At 43.7% G+C, this 18,265-nt stretch overlaps 1 protein-coding gene across 1 annotated transcript in view; it reads right to left on the bottom strand.

The window, feature by feature from the left end:
- The window catches only part of KCNH8 (potassium voltage-gated channel subfamily H member 8), a 479,646-nt gene that overhangs the window by 34,570 nt on the left and 426,811 nt on the right, over nt 1-18,265 (bottom strand). Inside the window, exons 12-15 of the mRNA XM_055570028.1 lie at nt 12,517-12,555; nt 7,390-7,742; nt 5,137-5,243; nt 2,669-2,745 (exon numbers count right to left, since the gene is read on the bottom strand). Coding sequence (XP_055426003.1) covers nt 2,669-2,745; nt 5,137-5,243; nt 7,390-7,742; nt 12,517-12,555 — 576 coding nt within the window. The remainder of the gene's footprint in view (nt 1-2,668; nt 2,746-5,136; nt 5,244-7,389; nt 7,743-12,516; nt 12,556-18,265) is intronic.

Here is an 18,265-nt window from a genome sequence, read left to right as displayed (position 1 = left end):
TGAAGTCAGTTTGTATTTTAATCCTGTCTGTCTTAGTGAGTTCTAATGCACTACCTAAGGGATCAAGACTATGTACAAATTAAATTACGTGTGAAAAATAAGGTCCGTTTTACTTACACTTCAACTATGAAGAAATCAGATATTTTCAACTAAGGAAAAACTAATTCTTTAGGGAAGGAATAATCAGACCACTGACACTTATCTTGCCCTTTTTACTTCAATATATGGCAAGATAACATAATTTACATCATTTCACTAGAAAAGCAGTCATGAATGCAGAGTCACACGGGAAATATTTTGTTTTCCAAATGGTTATCTGCTTTACTGCATCTATCACTGACTCACATTCTGAAACGAAAGGCATACAGTGGACCGATTTTCAGCTGTAACTTGGAAAAACAACGTTCCAAAAGGTGAGGATACACATTTTTCCCCCAAACTAACTTCTGTAGCTGAGCTAAGATATTAGTCAATCCATTCTTACAGCCACTAGATAATTTCCTCAAATGTGAGGGAAAATAATTCAGATGGGTGATTTTATCTGATGATAATATCTTAAAGGAAATTGTTTCATAAAAAGCTGATGTCCAAACAAACAAAAACACCCCACCAATCAAAAAAACTTCACAAAAATAAAGTGCTCTTAAACCAAACACACACACACACACACGCACACACACATGCACACACACACACTTGCACACACGCATGCACACACACGCACACAGACGCGCGCGCACACACATGCACACACTGGCACACACGCACACACACACATGCAAACACACACACGCGCGCGCACACACACATGTACACACATGAGCGCACACACGCGCACACACACACACACGCACACATGCACACTCACACACACACGCGCACACACATGCACACACAGACGCGCACACACACACGCACACACACGCGCGCACATACACACACAGGCACACACACGCGCGTGCACACACGCACACACACACGCACACACACACACACGCACACACGCGCACACACACACACACACACACACACACAAAGCTGATGTCCAGGTCTCTAACAGAGTGTAGTTTGTTTTGTTCTGGTCTTTCGGTGTGTTTTCAATAAGAGGTTTTCTGGCTGATCCCGCATACGGACAAGCCCTTACAGTTAAAGGAGTTCCCATCCAGTCAGTGTTTCTGTCCCTAACTTGTTAGTCTGCACTTTGGCCTCTTACTCCTTGCTAGCAACAATCTCACCTCCAGAGAGCGCAGACTCAGGAGCGAGGGCAGTGAGCTGATGGAGCACAGGGGAGCAGAAAACTCTGCACACTATGACAAGATGCCCAGTTTTCCATTGTTACAGAAAATTGGAAACCAGTTACGTTTATATGAACTTCACTTTTCTCCCAGATCTCACCAACATCATCAGCTGGCTACGTTTTCTGCCAGGATCTCATTAGAGAATCTACCACTTCAGCCCTGTTACCTGTCTGTGCCTGCTCAGGGTATTTGACCCAGGTCTACCCTGAAGGTTGTCACAGACAGTTGGTTCTTCCTGCATTTTCCTGTTGGAAGGATCTTTCTAGTCTCTCCTGCAGGAAGCCTGCAGGTAATCCCTCAGAAGCCATCTTTTCTCTTGTCTCATGGAAGAACAGTTCCGAGTTGCCCCACATAAGCTCTCAGTGCCCCCACCCCAGCAGAATGGAGCCCCAACTGCCTACAGAGTCAATCGTCTCCTTAACATCCCTGATTCGCTTGCCTCCCTTTCTTTCCTGTCTGATTCCTCTACTCCTTCCTCTTGCTTCCCAGACCACCTTCCAGAGAAAGTATTTGCATGCAAATCATTGTCTCAAAATCTTTTTTTATAAAATTAATTATATTGGGGGGCACCCAAATGAAGACAGTGATTCAGAAATTACCTTCTCTTTTTGTATGAAATATCCAGAAAAGACAAACTTATAGAAACATAAAGTAGACAAGTGGTTGCCCAGGACTAGATATGGGAACATGAATTAATCATGAATGGGTGTGGGAGATCTTGTTAGGATGATAAAAAATATTCTAAAACTCACATGGGCATGGCTGAATCACTCAATAAAGCTACTAAAAATTATTAAATTGTACTCATTTCAAATGAGTGCATTTTATAACATGTACAATATACCTCAATAAAATTGTTTTTTAAATTACCTTATTTTATACAAAGAGATGGTAAGATCTAGAGAGCTAAAGTGCTCTAAGTTATAAAGCAAATGCAGACTAGAGAAAAGAACAGTTTCAGGCCATTGGACTACTCTGATTCATTACTTTTGATTCATCTTGCTTTAACTCATTAAAAATTAAAGTATATAAAAAAGTGAAAAAGCACCAATGAAACCAAATATCAAAACATTTATGACATTAATTAGAGAATTAGCACTTAATGCTTCCTGTATGTTAAATGATCTAGCTAGATGATCTCATTTAACTTCACAAATGGGCCACAAGGTAGGTATAACTGCGATCTCCTTGTTACACATGGCAAGGCAGAGCTTGAGAGAAGTTAGGCAACCGATACTCACATCAGGTTGAGTGGGAACTCATCCACATTCGTCACCATTTGTCATGACTCTATTACTGCTTCTGCTGGTGACTGGGATTTCTAGCCCCTCACCACTCCAGCCTGGCCAGAGAAAGACAAAGCTCCGTACCTCACTGTTGAGCTTGCTTATCTGCTGCTTGGTCTCCTCCGCTTTGATAAAGAGGACAGCAGCTCCAATCTCTGGGTCTGGAAAGTGACACACACAGAATGAGTCCTTTAGGAAGACGCCTCCTGTGTGAGGACTGGGGCACCTGGAACGGGGAAGGAGCTAACCTTTAGGAGGGAAGGGAGCTAACCGTCAGGAAGGGAGCTAACCAAGCGGCCTTTCCCAAGACGTGCACACCGTCAGTTCTGTCTCCCTAGTACGCCTCTGGATGGCACCGGATGGACCCTTTGGAACCGGGCACGCAGCATGGCAGGGACTGTGGCCACACTTACTGGCTGTGTCTGTGGCCAGCTGCCCCGTCTCCTCAACGCTATCACTACCGTGAGGCCCAGTGGCACTCGTTCTCTTCTTTGCTGCTTGCCAAAAAATATACCGCAGCCAGTGTCCTCCAAGCCACGGAAAGGAGCGTTCTTTTCCTCCTCTCTTTCCTTTCCAAATTTTGATTCCTGGGTCCATGGGAGCATTTTATTCGCACCTCTATTAAAGATGCTCTTCTCCACTGCAGATTTCTGTCTCCTCTGTGCACGAAAAGGTAATTTCCCCCATTCCCTGGTTCTCTCATCTCCACCTTTTCTCTACCACACTTTTACAAATCTATTCACATTTGTTAGGAGCAGAAGCACAGATGAGTCACTGCTAGCTGGAGTGGAAAGGATGTGATATACAGAGACATCTATACCTGTACTATCTGTCAGTATAAACATCATGATATGACTATCTTAGTACCCTAATTCTGGTCAACTAAGCATAGAGAATTTGTTTGTGGGAGGAAAAAAAGTTGTTCAGAACAATCTGAAGTGGCAGAGTGGTAAAAGCTCCTTTTACAGAGATATTTGCAAAGTTAATCTCTTCATTCAGTGAATAATATGAGATGACTTGCAGCAGGCTAGACCTCCTTTAGAGGTGAAGTGAAGTGAATGTCACTCAGTCGTGTCTGACTCTTTGCAACCCATGGACTATACAGTCTGTGGAATTCTCCAGGCCAGAACACTGGAGTGGGTAGCCTTTTCCTTCTCCAGGGGATCTTCCCAACCCAGGGATCAAACTCAGGCCTCCTGCATTGCAGGCAAATTCTTTATTAGCCAAGCCACCAGGGAAACCCAAGAATACTGGAGTGAGTAGCCTATCCCTTCTCCAGGGGATTTTCCCAACCCAGGAATTGAACTGGGGTCTCCTGCACTGCAGGTGGATTCTTTACCAACTGAGCTATCAGGGAAGCTCCCCTTTAGAGGAGACAGAAATAAAGAAAATATATCGAGTCTCATGGAGCTTTGGGTCTAGCAGAGAAAAGGGACATTAAAAAAGCTATTATGCAATAGGTTTGAATTTCATACTAAAGGCAATGGGAGTCCATCTCAGGATTTTAAGCATAGGAATAAAAAAATAAGAATAGATTTGTATTTTTTTTTAAATAGTCCACTCTGTATGGAGGACAGAGTGAAAGCGACTTTGGTAGCAAAGCAGGCAAGAGATGAATGAGGCAAGGAAAGGGTAGTGGCAGAAAGGACAGAACGTCTCAGACAGAAATGAGAGTCATGTAGGAGGCAGAGTCAAGAGTGCTTCTTGCTTGAACGGATGAGTGTCAGGGTGAACGCTGGGAAAGGGAGAGGAGGAGGGTGGAAGGTGGCGGGGCCAGGACTGTTAGGTGGGCGGTCAAGGTGGCGTCCTGTGACCCAACAAGGAGAACTCCCAGGGGGACCCACCGCCAGCTTCCATAGCAAAGGCTCACACCTGTTTGACCAGACCTATAACTTCTGTACCTCTTGCTCCAAGCAGAGTGGTATCAGCACGTGAAAGTCCGTTACTTGAATGCATGAGAACTGCTGATTGCCATCCACATTCCTCTCCTCCATCCCTACCCACCATTGTCCCACCAGGGGTCTCATCTGCCCATCTCCCCAGGAGATGATGGGTGCCTGGAGGAGGTGCTGACTGGGACAGAAGACTGGCATTCTACCAAACGGAGACACAGCCCCAGAACTGCACATTCAGAAGTCTTTCTTGTGCTGGGCTTTGTCCGTGGAAGGACTCGCTCATTAGCAGGAGATCCTGACTCCAGGACATCAGAGCCAGGTGGGAAGGGGAGGAGGGAGCTGGCAAAAGACTGTCGTCCTTATACCCCATGACTGTCTGGGGTTGCCTGTGTTCAGGAGGTCAGACCACAAAGAAGGCTGAGTGCCAAAGGACTGATGCTTTCAAGTCTTGGTGCTGGAAAAGAGTCTGGAAAGCCTTGGACTGCAAGGAGATCCAACCTAAGGAAAATCCTAAGGGAAATCAGCCCTGAATATTCATGGGAAGAACTGATGCTGAAGCTGAAGCTTCAATACTTTGGCCACCTGATGTGAAGAGCCAAATATTACAAGTTACAAAGAAATGTCACCCCTTGAGAGAAGACTAAATATAGAGCTTACCTCCAAGAGGAGGAGAAATTCTGGGCTCCAGTCTGACTCGGTCAGAGCCAAAGTCAAAAGTCTGGCTTTCTTCACTGCTGTTTCCATCTTCAATTCCATCAACAATCCTGTTTAAGATAATGAGGATTGCTAGTTGTGTATTTATGTTCATGGGTCACAGTTATTTCTAGAAGAGTTAAAAAATCTTGTGTTGAGTTTCTAAATTCTAGACACTCTAGAGCTGTGCTAACCCACGTGGTAGCCATTAGCCTTATCCAGCCACTGAGCGCCTGAAATGTGAAAGTGAGACGCGCTGTAAGTGTGAAACACACCACGGTTTTGAAGATTTTAGTAAAAATGTTATGTTATTTAACTAGTAATTTTTTATACTGTTTACACTTGAAATGCTAATAGTTGAGGCATCTCAAATCAAATAATCCATGTCATTAAATTATTATTAAATAATTTCACGTGTGCACGTGGGTGTTTACTTTTCACAGACGCGGCTACTGGAATGTTTAGAAATACCTGTGTATCTCACGATTTTATCTCATGTCATATTTCTGTTGAACAGCAATTCTATAGATTTTAGATTCTTATTCATTCTCAGATTCAAAACCTTAGCTACAGAAGTCCTCTTATCTAAATTCATATTAATTCACTGTTCTATCCAGAATTAAAGAGTTTCAACCTAATGGTAACTTTAGACTTAGATGAAACTCTGAAGTGACAGTTGAAGAATTGTATTTAAATGACTACCAGGACTCTAGTAATCTTCTTTCCTTGGTGAATATCTAACCCACTCATAATTTTTTTAAAAAGATGAATTTATTGTATCAAATGTAAACATACAATCAAAATATCAAAAGAAAAGTCATCTGTCATGCACTACTACCTCTAACATTTTGCTATGTTCTCAAAATCTTTCTCCGTATATAAAATAAAAAAATATTTTCTTCATTTTTTTCATTGTACAACTTATGAAAAGTTGTACACAAACCTTTATTTTCCAGGTCTGATACATTCCCCCCTATTTAAAATTTATTATTTTTTCATGTTAGAGAAACTTTAGGAAGAACAGTTAAGCTGAGTTTTCAAATTACCATCTCCAGCTGAATTCCTGAACACTTAATATCCATCTACTTTTCACTAAGCCTGCTTTGCTTATTTTTTCCTTACTATTTTCTCTAAATGGATAAATTGTATTCTTCAAGAGAGTAACCCATATATAATATATCAGAAAGAGCTCTTGCCTTATAAACAGAAACAGACTTTGAATCTATATTTCAGAACTCAAATTTCTGAATTTTTAGGCAAACTATTTAACCTTCAAAATACACTTTTTATAAGTTTATAGCCGAGGTAATATGAACTACTTTATAAGATTCCTGAAAAGACTGACCATAAAAGTAAATGAAAAATTACCCAGCTGAGTATCTGGGAATAGAAGTCATTCAATATGTTTTTTTCTTACGTCTGTTTTTTAATTAGCTGCTCTGCTCCATACTACCCCTTTCACATTTTCTGAGTCAGGAATTTTTACTGTCTCAATCATCTTTAGTGGATCCTAAAGTGAATGTTTTACATTAAAAATAGAACCATCCCATATTACCTACTGAAGAGGCTGGAAGTAAAACCAAGCTTGGGTTATCCACAACAATGAAGAAAGTACTGTGGGAAAAGGAGACAGCTCTTCCTTTTATCATTTCCACTGACTGCCCTGTAAAACTTTTGGTACAGTTTCAGATATTGAGGGATAATGATATAAACTTCATTTCCTCTCTTTCATTTTTGTTAGAAATGTATAAATTATAGAATTACAATGTAGAAATATACATCTATAAAAGTGTGTGCACAGCTGGGGCTTCCAGGTGGCTCATTGGTGGATTGGCTCAATCCACCCACCAATGCAGAAGTCACAGGAGACGTGGGTTCAGTCCCTGCATTGGGAAGATCCCATGGAGGAGGAAATGGCAACCCGCTCAAGTACATAAAAGTAGGTAGAGCTAAATGAATAAACGGAGAAGAGAAGCAATTAGGAACATTTAATGGACCCTTTTGAGAATATGACTAACATGATTTATTCTCATTCTGCCCACACTTCACTATACAGTCAAAAATTGCACAGAAAAATTTAGGAAAGCTGAAGCCTCCAGGTTAGGAACTTGCATGGTAGAAAGGTCCAGAAGGCTGAGTAATTTTCTAGCCAGGTGCCAGTGGGGAGCAAAAGCAGCCACCTCCACCGAGAAAGGATTCTATGAGCTAAGCTCTTACCTTGGACTGAGGTCTGGGGGTCCAGCACTGTTCAAAGTCGAAAGCTGCAATTTCAAGTTCTTCTCTTTTCTTTTGCCATAGTTTGGGGCATCCGTCTCCTGCTTGGTTTTGGGGGAGTTTGAACTGGAGACTCTGATAGGTGAGTGAAACGGCACGGTTCCCGAGGCCAGCTGCTTCAGGCTTAAGCCGAGGTAGCTCTTACTGCCTCCAGGCCGCTTGCTGCGAGAAGAGGCGGGTCCCCTGGTGTAGACGGGGGACAGGGAGGCTGTCTCCTCCCCCTCGTCCTCCTCCTCCTCGTCTTCCACGATGGACGGCAGTCTCTTCTTGATGCTGCCATTTCCCTTGGGCTCCAACTGAACCAGAGGATGACACAGATGAGTACAGACGTGAAGAGCTTTTCAGAGGCATGCACCATTCACCAGTAACTCCCATCTGAACAGTCAGCTCCCCGGGAGACTTTAAAATGGAAGACTTCACAGACTTGGCTTTTGCTTATTCAGGTGTTCAAAGTCTCCCAGTTTCTGATCTCTGCTAGGTTTATTCTCTCTGCTTTCCTGGTTTTGTTTGTTTGGTCTTTTAAACCTTCTTAGTGGGAGCTATGTGAAAGGTGCATTTTACCAGGTTTGCATCAGGCTTTTCATCAGCCTGTCATTTATAATAGTATATAATGGCACACTTTTAGGAATAAGACATTTTCAATTTTACTGAGAAGTCTTGGGCCTTGATAGTTTAATTAACTAATTAATTTCATGTATCCTTATCATTTTATTTTATTGAATTATGGTTGATATATAAAATTCTATCATGTAATTCACAGATATATAATACGAGCCACAATTTTTATAGGCTATACTCCACTTACAGTTGCTGTAAAGTGTTGGCTATATTTCTCATGTTGTGCAATATACCCCGTAGCTTGTTTTATACCCAATAGTCTGCACCCCAACTCTCCCACCCTGAAGTTTGCCCTCCCCCCACACTGGTAACCATCAGTTTGTTTTCTGTGTCTGTAGTCTGCTTCTTTTGGGGTATAGTCTTTAGTCTGTTGCATTTTTTAGATACTTCCAGGTGTAAATTATCTCATACAGTTTTTGTCTTTTTTCTGTCTGACTGATTCCACTTAGCATAATTGGGCCTTGATATTTTAAAGCTACAGGGTCCTCAGTGGAACTTCCTGTGGATATCAACCAGCAAAATTATATTATCATGGAGAAGAAAGCTTTTTCCTATTTTGTATCATAGATGGAAGAAGATGAGAAGTTTCCTCGGTTCTCCTGGTTCCCACAAGTCAGGTGGTGGGAAATACGGCAAATGCTGTGATCTGCTCCCTGTAAAGGGCCTTGGGAAAGGAAGGAGCTGGTCTTGCCAAATCCTAGTAGAGTCCTTGCCTGGGGCCATTCAGCCTCACAGGCTTAGAAGCAGCTAGGGAGAGTGTGGGCCAGGACAGAGGAGGTGATGATGAAGGGGCAGGCGGACCGGCTGCAAGGCTAAGCTGGTGGCCCTCGGCAGAGCGGCTGGAAGAGTCTGTTTCCTGTTCCGCCCCAGACGTGGCTTCCCTGCTCCAAAAGGTCCGTTCATTGTCCTGCCCCTCAGTGTCTTTTATACTTTCGTATCAACAATTTCTAATAAAAATAAAATGAACAGTGAACATCTAAGAGCACTATTCAAATGTCATGAGCGGTCATGGTTATTACTTCACCTTAATAAACACTCGGTTCATTGGTGTGTGAACTTTACTGTAATAGTTATACCTATATATGTGTGTGTGTGTGTATATATGGGCTTCTCTGGTGACTCAGCTGGTAAAGAGTCTGCTTGCAACGCAGGAGATGACCCAGTTTAGATCCCTGGATTGGGGAGATCCCCTGGAGAAGGACACGGCAAACCACTCCGATATTCTTGCCTTGGAGAATCCCAGGTGCATTCGCATCTATAGCGACTGACAGGCCCATTCAGTGGACGCCACAGCTTTTGTAAGCAAAACGATCTTTGCACTTAGAAAGATTTTTTGTGTATTTTGATTTCATGGGTTAAAATTTCTTGAAGAAAGGGAAAGACTCATCTTTCCAACAAGATGCAAATATTTTAATTAATGCAATGCCATCAGTTCTTTATTCAACATGCTTAGTTGCTCAGTCTTGTCCAACTCTTTGAGACCCCATGGACTGTAGCCCACCAGGCTCCTCTGTCCATGGAATTTTCCAGGCAAGAATACTGGAGTGGGTTGCAATTTTCTTCTCCAGGGGATTTTCCCGACCCAGGGATCAAACCCAAGTCTACCGCACTGCAGGCAGATTCTTTAGCATCTGAGCTATGAGGGAAGCCCCTTTATTCAATAGTTATGGTTTTGACTTTATTTTGTTTTTTTCTGCCACAGCATTTTAAAATTCTGTGCTTTTAACAAAAGGTGGACCCATGTGGAACTGCAGAGGAACATTTGCACACTAGTATTGTGGAAAAGAACAGTGAGGTCATCCAGTCAAAGACAGGGCAGAGCAAACATCAAAATCAATGAGTGTATTGTCTAATCAGACTTCTATTTACATTTGCACTGGCAATTTAATTATGCTTTTGTTTCAAGGAGGCTCCCTTGGCTCTAAGAGAATCTTCTGACTAGTAACCTATAAGATGCATGTTCTCCTACAAGTTCGTTTAATTTTCATACTTCCATTTTGTCATGGAGATTTGGCACGTTGGACCAGTTGTTTAGATCCTACCTCTTGTGATCGGGGCAGCCAACACAATTTATAGCAAGAATTAATTTCTGGACCATCACTGCAGACAGTACCCAAATTTATTAAATTATTAAGCACCAGCCCCACAAGTGGCTTCTGCGCTGGAGGAGTACCAGTTACTTTCTTGGGCCATCCGTATAGAAACACCCTCTCTCTCGTGCCGCTGGGTTCCTCTGTGTGTACATGGCCACAAAATTTAACCACAGATCTTTCTTTCCCTTCTCTTTGACCCGTTTCTTCATTTCCCTCTCATCTTTCTCACAAAAGCTCCCATGGGGCAATTCCCACAGTCAAAGGAATCTCTAAGTGAGCTCATGACATTTTGCTGGGATAGTCACTTCAAACTCAGGAATGAGTCAGTCAAACCTGTCAAAACTAAAAGGAAAGCAGAATAAAGTCGAGCAGTTGGATGCACGATTTTTGGTCACACGGTCCTAAAAGCCCTGCTTACTAGCTACAGCCTTGATCAAGTAATGCGACTAAAGGAAAGCAGAATAAAGTCGAGCAGTTGAATGCACGATTTTTGGTCACACGGTCCTAAAAGCCCTGCTTACTAGCTACAGCCTTGATCAAGTAATGCGACTGTTTAAAGCCTTGCTTCCTCATCTATAAACTGGCAACAGTGTGAGGAAAAATCAGATATTAGGTAAAGGAAGTTAAACCCTTAGTGATATGCATTCTGCTGTGCTGTGCTCAGTCGCTGAGTTGTGTCTGACTCTTTGCGACCCCACGGACTGTAGCCCACCAGGCTCCTCTGTCCATGGGATTTCCCAGGCAAGAGGACTGGAGTGGGGTGCCACTTCCTTCTCCAGTGAATATGCTTAATTAAATGCTTGCTCTTGTGATGATGAGGATGATCATGAAGAAAATGGAAAAAAAAATTTACATTTGGGCAGGTCCTACAGATAGTATTGGGATATTTTACATAATCTAGCCTTATTTCTTAAATAACTCTTAGCGATGCACCTTGGCCCAAAGATCACTTTTTCCACATTCCCTTGCCATGTGGTTTAGGCATGAGGCCAAATTCTGGGATGATAGTGTATAAGTGGACCAGTTATAAGGACTTTTTAGGAAGGCTCCTAGAAGAAGGGGAGCTCCCATCTTGCTCTTTTACATTTATTGAGTTTCTAGTCTGGAACACTGATGAAAGGAATGGCTCTCCAGCAGCCATCGGAGAGAATGAGGAGATCTTAAAGAAGGAAGGCATGCGTTAAGGATCATGCAGCAAGAAGGAAATCTCTAGACCTGATTGACACTGTCATATTGCCCACCTCTGGCCTAATCCATGAGAGACAAATAAATATGTATTTTATTAACCCCCCGTTATTCTAGTGGCTTTGATACTGCAAATGAACAGAAAATACAGAAATTTTTTTTAAAAGTTAAGGGTGGTGTATTCTTGGAAGGGATGTTCATTTTTAGAGTGCTGTGGAGTGGTGAAGAATTCAAATTGGAAAATCCAAAAGAAGGCTAAATTTCTCTTGACAAGAAAGAGAATATGGAAAAGGCTGGCAGAAAAGAGGTACAGTAATGAGGAAAGGATGCCTGTTGAGGAGAATTTACAGGGAGGACAGTTTTCCTAGTTCCTGGGGAGGGATTTTGTAGAGAAGGGAGAGGAAAGACAGTTAGTGCCAGAGAGAAACGTGGCTGACGGCACTGAGATGCTTTAAGAGTTTTAAAAATGTTCCTCAACAGTAGCTCAGTTTGCTCCCCTCCTCCAACCATCTTCAGTCCGGTGCTGACATCTCTGTAACGTGTTCTGCAGCTGGATTTATTTGTGTGTCTCTGAGTGTGTGTGTGAAAGTTGGGGGGCTCTGTTTCATGAAGAGAACAAGGCAAGAAAAGGAGCCATTTACAGGGAGAAGGCGATGGCACCCACTTCAGCACTCTTGCCTAGAGAATCCCAGGGGCAGGGGAGCCTGGCGGGCTGCCTTCCATGGGGTCGCACAGAGTCGGACACGACTGAAGCGACTTAGCAGCAGCAGCAGCACAGGGCTCCTGGCACAGGATGACTGGCAATAAAAGTCTAGGTTATAAATCTGACAAGCCACTGTTTGGGGGGAAGTTTTCCATGAACTTGGAGGGTTCTGAAAAGTTGAGACTGATCTACAAGCTCTATTCTACTAAGATGAACACTTCAGGACTTTGATATTTTGGGCAGGTTTTGGTGACAAACTAGTCTTTAACAATACAATAAGGCCCTTAAAAGATTTATGAGTTTCCGTCTATCTGGTCCCAAACGCAGTCGAGTCAATTACCACATCTCTCATTGTGAAGTGTTTTAGGGGAAGTCAAAGGTGAATACGAAAAATCTTCAAGGGGGAAACAGATTTGTTGGAAATCCCACAAATTTTAGATAAATATTTTGCTCTTTGGCAAAAAGCCATACCTGTGAGACTGTCGATTTGTTTGATAATCTTGATATCACCTGAAAGAAGAAACAGACAGAAGTTGTAACCATCACTCACACCCGGGAGACCAGCCTGCGCCCTGGGACCCTCTGCGGCTGTGTTTGTATCTGGATGCACCCTCCTCAGGCAACGGAATAGAACGCAACTACAAGGGACCAAAAAAAATGTGCAGTTGGGGCTAACAGTGGACAGCAAGATAAAAAACACCAGAAAACAAAACAAAACAAAACAACCAACTGCCACTTCTGAAGAGCCAGGAGCAAAAGCCGGGGTCGGGAGAGAAAGCAGGGTCCTGTGCCTGCACCCTGCACTCAGCACCACCTACGGGGTGGGCGGATCATCTAGGCTGCCTCTGGCTCAAGCCCTGGGCACAGTCCTTGCCCCACATAAGGACCAGCTTGCCCCCACCGTGGGGAGTGAGCAAGTGAGGGGACCTGTTGTCTGTTCTTGGTTCTCTCTGTGCAGCAGGGGCCCTGATAAAGACTTGCCTGAATTTCTTGTTTGGCCTTTTATCAATTTCTATTGATTAAGGAAGCCAGGAACCCTGGATGGTAACATGGGTGGTGTGGGCCAGGGTAAAACACAGGAGGCAGGGAAAGAGATGGCAGTTCAGAGGTGATGGGGTGATTGGCCCACCCGTGTGGCCCAGCAGAGAGAAAACACCCCTTGAAAGATGCTGGGAGCATCTCCTGAGTCCGGAAAAGGGAGCAGCAAATTTCCTGGCTGGCATAGGGCACACCACTTACGGAAACCGTGGTCAGAGCGGTGCGCTCATTGGCTATGTTTCCCAGCTGGGTGCTTTATTTGCTCTCCTTTCGTTTTCCATCTCCCTTATTGCTCTTTCTTGCCCTTTTGCTAAATTACCTTGTCTTCTATGATTCTGCTCTCTGGTTCTTGTGAAAACAGAAATCTGTGGAACCGTTTCTTATTTAATGTCATTTCTATCTCTTTATTCGCTTGCCCTTCTTACTTAAATACAGGTGGCTGAGTCTTTATGTTCCATTTATTGTATTCTGTGGACTAGGATTGGAGAAGGAAATGGCAGTCCACTCCAGGATTCTTGCCTGGAGAATCCCATGGACAGAGGAGCCTGGCAGGCTACAGTCCCTAGGGTCGCAGAGTCGGACACGACTGAAGTGACTTAGCATGTGGACTAGCATTAAGTTCACTACAGATCCTAATTTTCAATTTAATTGACTTTAAGATCCAATTGATTGTAAAAAATTTTAAAAAATGCTGTCGATTGAATTGTGACATGCCATCAATTATGACAGATCCCAATTTCAGAGATGTTAAAATGGGAAACACAAATGTGAAACATAGATTCAGTTAAGCTCAAAACACATCTTGCATAAAATCAAACTACATTACTGCGGAGGAATACATTAGAAAACAGGCACCTTGCATGAAGTACAAAAAAGCTCTGCAAATTATAATATATTTTGGAAATATGCTTCGGGTCTCATTGTTTTTTGCTTAGATATACTTCTCTTATTTTAAAGTGGTAATAGATGCTATGAATTAACATAACTTTATTCACATGGAAAAAAACACGCGCTTGGAAGTGATCTGCCCAGTAAGTGAGACGTATTTGCTAATTCTGTCACCCCCCTCACTGTGTTTTGTAGATGATTAGGGAGCTGGATCTGTTATCATTTACACACATGCCAGCATCATTATTGCTTTGCAAATATATGTTTCATCAATGTTTAATTTTATCAAAGCAGTCAACCCATTCTACATCTGTTTAGTTGCCTAAATATGCATTAATCAGTAGCGCTGTAGACATAAGTTTTGCAATAATTCCCTAAGCGGTGACAAATAAAACAGCTGAATAATTAAAAATGTGAAAAATAAAGCAAAATTACAGTGCTATAGCTACTATGGTAGACATAACACTGTGTTTTTAGAAAAGCTTTTCAGTACAGTTTGGATGAGAGAAAGAGCATGCTAGGGGGATTCAGCAAGTCCGACATCTCCAGGTCAGAGACACTCTCTAAGGAATAAGAGAAAGGCACCGGCCTTAGCATCTTCTGATTTGAGTGTGACTCCCGACCCCCATGGTTCACTACTAGTATGGTTCCCTGGAATTGCTGAACCCCAAGACTTTTTCTGTATCAGTGCTGCTTGAACTTCTGTGTGCACACAAATCACCTAGAGATCTTGTTAAAATGCGGGCTCTGCCTCAGGAGGTCTGGGGTGGAGCCTGAGACTTGCATTCCGATGAGCGCCCAGAGAATATTGATGCTGCTCGCCCCCGGGACACACTTTGAGTAGTGAGATCTTATAACCAACATCACTGTTATTATCATCCTGTGTGTGTGCGTGTGCTAAGTTGCTTCAGTCGTGTCCGACTCTTTGCGACCCTATAGACCTACAGACCCTACAGCCTGCCAGGCTCCTGTGTCCATAGGATTCTCCAGGGAAGAATACTGGAGTGGGTTTGGACTTCCTTCTCCAAGGGATCTTGCTAACCCAGGGATCATTGGCGGGCAGGTTCTTTACCGCTAGCGCCACCTGGGAAGCCCGATTACCATCCTGTCAGCTACCGACTCATGGAGCATTCACTGTCATCAGCACTCAGGCAGATGCTGCTCAGCCACGATATCACACTTACTTCCACTGCAAATCCTATGAGGTCAGTGTTCGCTATATGGCCAGCACTACTGTGCCAGGCTCTCTGAATAAGTCATTCCATCCACATATATTATTAATCACATGTATTTTAAAAAGAATGCTCTGATACATTCATTCTGTTGACTAATATCAATAAAAGTGAAAGTCGCTCAGTCATGTTCGATTCTTTGGGATTCTTTGGGATTCTTTGGGACTATACAGCCCATGGGATTCTCCAGGCCAGAATACTGGAATGAGACACTTTCCCTTCTCCACGGGATCTTCCCAGCCCAGGGATTGAACCCAGGTCTCCTGTGTTGCAGCCAGCTTCTTTACCAGTTGAGCCACAAGGGAAGCCCAGGAATACTGGAGTGGGTAGCCTATCCCTTCTCCAGTGGTCTTCCCAACTCAGGACTCAAACCGGGGTCTCCTGCATGGCAGGCAGATTCTTTACCAACTGAACTATCAGAGAAATCCTGACTAATATCAATACTTCATGCTAATTCAGATTACCATTAGTGTAGAGAATACTAGTTTAATGGAAACTCAGTATTTTAACTTGGAGAAGGAAATGACAACCACTCCAGCATTCTTGCCTGGTGAATTCCATGGACTGAGGAGCCCAGCAGGCTACAGTCCATGGGGTTGCAAGGAGTTAGACACAGTTGAGCAACTACCGTGCAGTGTTTTAAAGCTAGAAGTGACCCTACAGAGTCTCAGCTATAATGGTTTATACACGTGTCAGACGATAGGATGCTTTGAGGAGGGTTCCTTAAAAAAATCAGGTTACAGAGACTCCAACCAGTCTCTTTCCATCGGTGGTGGGTGGGTGTGGGGCCCAGATCTCCAGGTCAGGTTTGAAACTAACGAGTTAGTCCAACTCCCTAATTAGAGATGAGGAAACAGTGGTCCATAAACATGAAAACACTTGCCCAATTCATGCAGCAAGTCAGTGGTGGAACTTTTCCACCAGAAGCCACGCCTTCTGATTCTTAGTGACCTCCCACAGAACCAGGAGTTTTCTCAGGTACCTGCTCAGCAGTTAACGCTGTTTCTCGGGCTGAAAGACCAAGTGTCTGACGAACCTCGGAATTTAATCTGGTTTGATGGTTGTCACAAAGTAGAGTCCCCCAAAACTCATGATGCTGAATTATCCAAGTGTCTTGTTAACCCTTGGAGTCACAGATCTTTTAGGAAACTGGTTGAATTCTAGGCGTTCTTTCTCCAGTGGGGGTGGAGGAGAGAAACACAGCTATGACCTTGGGATGAAAAATGTTTATTGATCCCATTTTCTTGTTCTGAACTAAAAGACATAACAGTTTTGAAAGTTTTGAGGAAGGCAGCTATCCAATTCTGAGTCACTCCCACATGAGTTTTTACACCTTTTAGACAATGAGAACTGTTGGTGCTCTAGTGGGGGTAATTAGGGGGAAAAAAGACTAAGGTGATAGAGGTTGGGAAGACAAAAGGGAAGTAAGTCAGATTCAAGACAAGGAAACAGAGCTGTGCCAGTGAAGCTGTGAGCGAGCTCAGGAAGGCTCCCGTCCTTGGGCTGTGCCCTTCAGTCCAGCCAAAGGGACGGTGGAGGGTGGAGGACGCGCAGTGAGAGCAGAGGACGGAGCCCAGGCCTCCCGCGAGGCTTCAGACGGAAGGAAGGCTCGTCCGTGCCCCCTTTCTTGATTCCGCATATAAGTGTGATTGGGACTGAGGAGGAGATGGCTGGATGGCATCACCGACTCGATGGATGTGAGTCTGAGTAAGCTCCGGGAGTTGGTGATGGACAGGGAGGCCTGGCGTGCTGCAATTCATGGGGTCGCGAAGAGTTGGACACGACTGAGCAACTGAACTGAACCGAACTGAACTGATATGCGAAAAGACATTGAAAAAAGAGTCAATGCATGTTTATGTATAACTGATTCACTTTTCTGTACACTGAAGCTAACAACACCGTAAAACAACTATACTCCCAGAAAAGTAAATTTAAAAAAGAAGTAAGGCTTCATAACCTTGAAGACTGTGTAAGAAACTTTCTCAGCTTTGGTAGATAGGTTTTCAAAGATTCTTCTCTTTTTTCCCCAGTCCTATCCACCTAAATTACTCTGTGAGTAATCTGGACGTGCATAGAGTAAGTCACAGAGTAATCTGTGAGTCCAGCGGGAGCTGGGAGCCTGCACTGTTATGCTGCAAAAATACTGCTCACTGTCATGGAGGATCGGGAGGGGAAAAACGGCCTCTTAGTCCTCAGAAGATTCTCTACAAAAAAAGGCTAACAAATTCACAATTTTTTTAACTGTGTTAAAAAGGCCCGAAGTTCTACTATTGAGATTGAATTGCAAACGGAAATCAAATATACTACAATTAATAGTAATTTTAGATGTGGCACGCGCCATTGCATCCCTTAATGCTGTCTCTTTTATTGAATGAAGACACTTTAATAAGGGCTTTCATAGGTTCATACCTGATCTTGGCCATTCAACTCATGTTTTTTCTTAAGTTCTAAAATTTTCTAATAACAAATCTTCCTCATGTTAGGATTTTTATGAATTCTTGTGGTTGGGAAGGGAGCTCTTTGATTTCTTTCCTCTCTCTCCCCCATCCACTAAAATCCTGTTTTGCTCTGACAATGGAGCTGTGACGGTGAGGTGTGGGGCCCTGCCTTTCACAGGAGCTACAGGGCACCAGCAGAAGGGACACGCGTGATGAGGCATTATCAGTGACTTCTCCCTTCCCTCCAGCGCTTCTCAAGGGGGTGTGCCATGGAGGGACTGCCCACGACGGGGCAAGAAGGAAGCACCTGCTGGTGAGCCCACCACCCAGACCCAGCGCTCCGAACGGCGGCCCAAGGGAGGCAGGACATGCATCCCATCCTCTGCCTGCTCTGCAGGTGGGACGGATGGGCCCCTGCGTGGCCTGCACATGTCGTCTCAACTACGGGCTCTCATAAGCCCCAAAGCAGCTAACTGCTTAATGGGGAAACGAGATGCAAATTACAAGGCTCTCTCTTCAACTGACTCGTGACATTGTTTGTTACTAACGCCACATTGATCAAGTCACAGGGTAGATGGAAGGAGCATACTCCCCCATTCAGAAAAGGGGGTTACCACAGCATTT

Source organism: Bubalus kerabau, chromosome 2 (assembly GCF_029407905.1).
Source record: "Bubalus kerabau isolate K-KA32 ecotype Philippines breed swamp buffalo chromosome 2, PCC_UOA_SB_1v2, whole genome shotgun sequence".
Classification (NCBI taxonomy): domain Eukaryota; kingdom Metazoa; phylum Chordata; class Mammalia; order Artiodactyla; family Bovidae; genus Bubalus; species Bubalus kerabau.
Note: the sequence above shows the minus strand (reverse complement) of the source record. Positions and strands in the feature narration are given on the sequence as shown.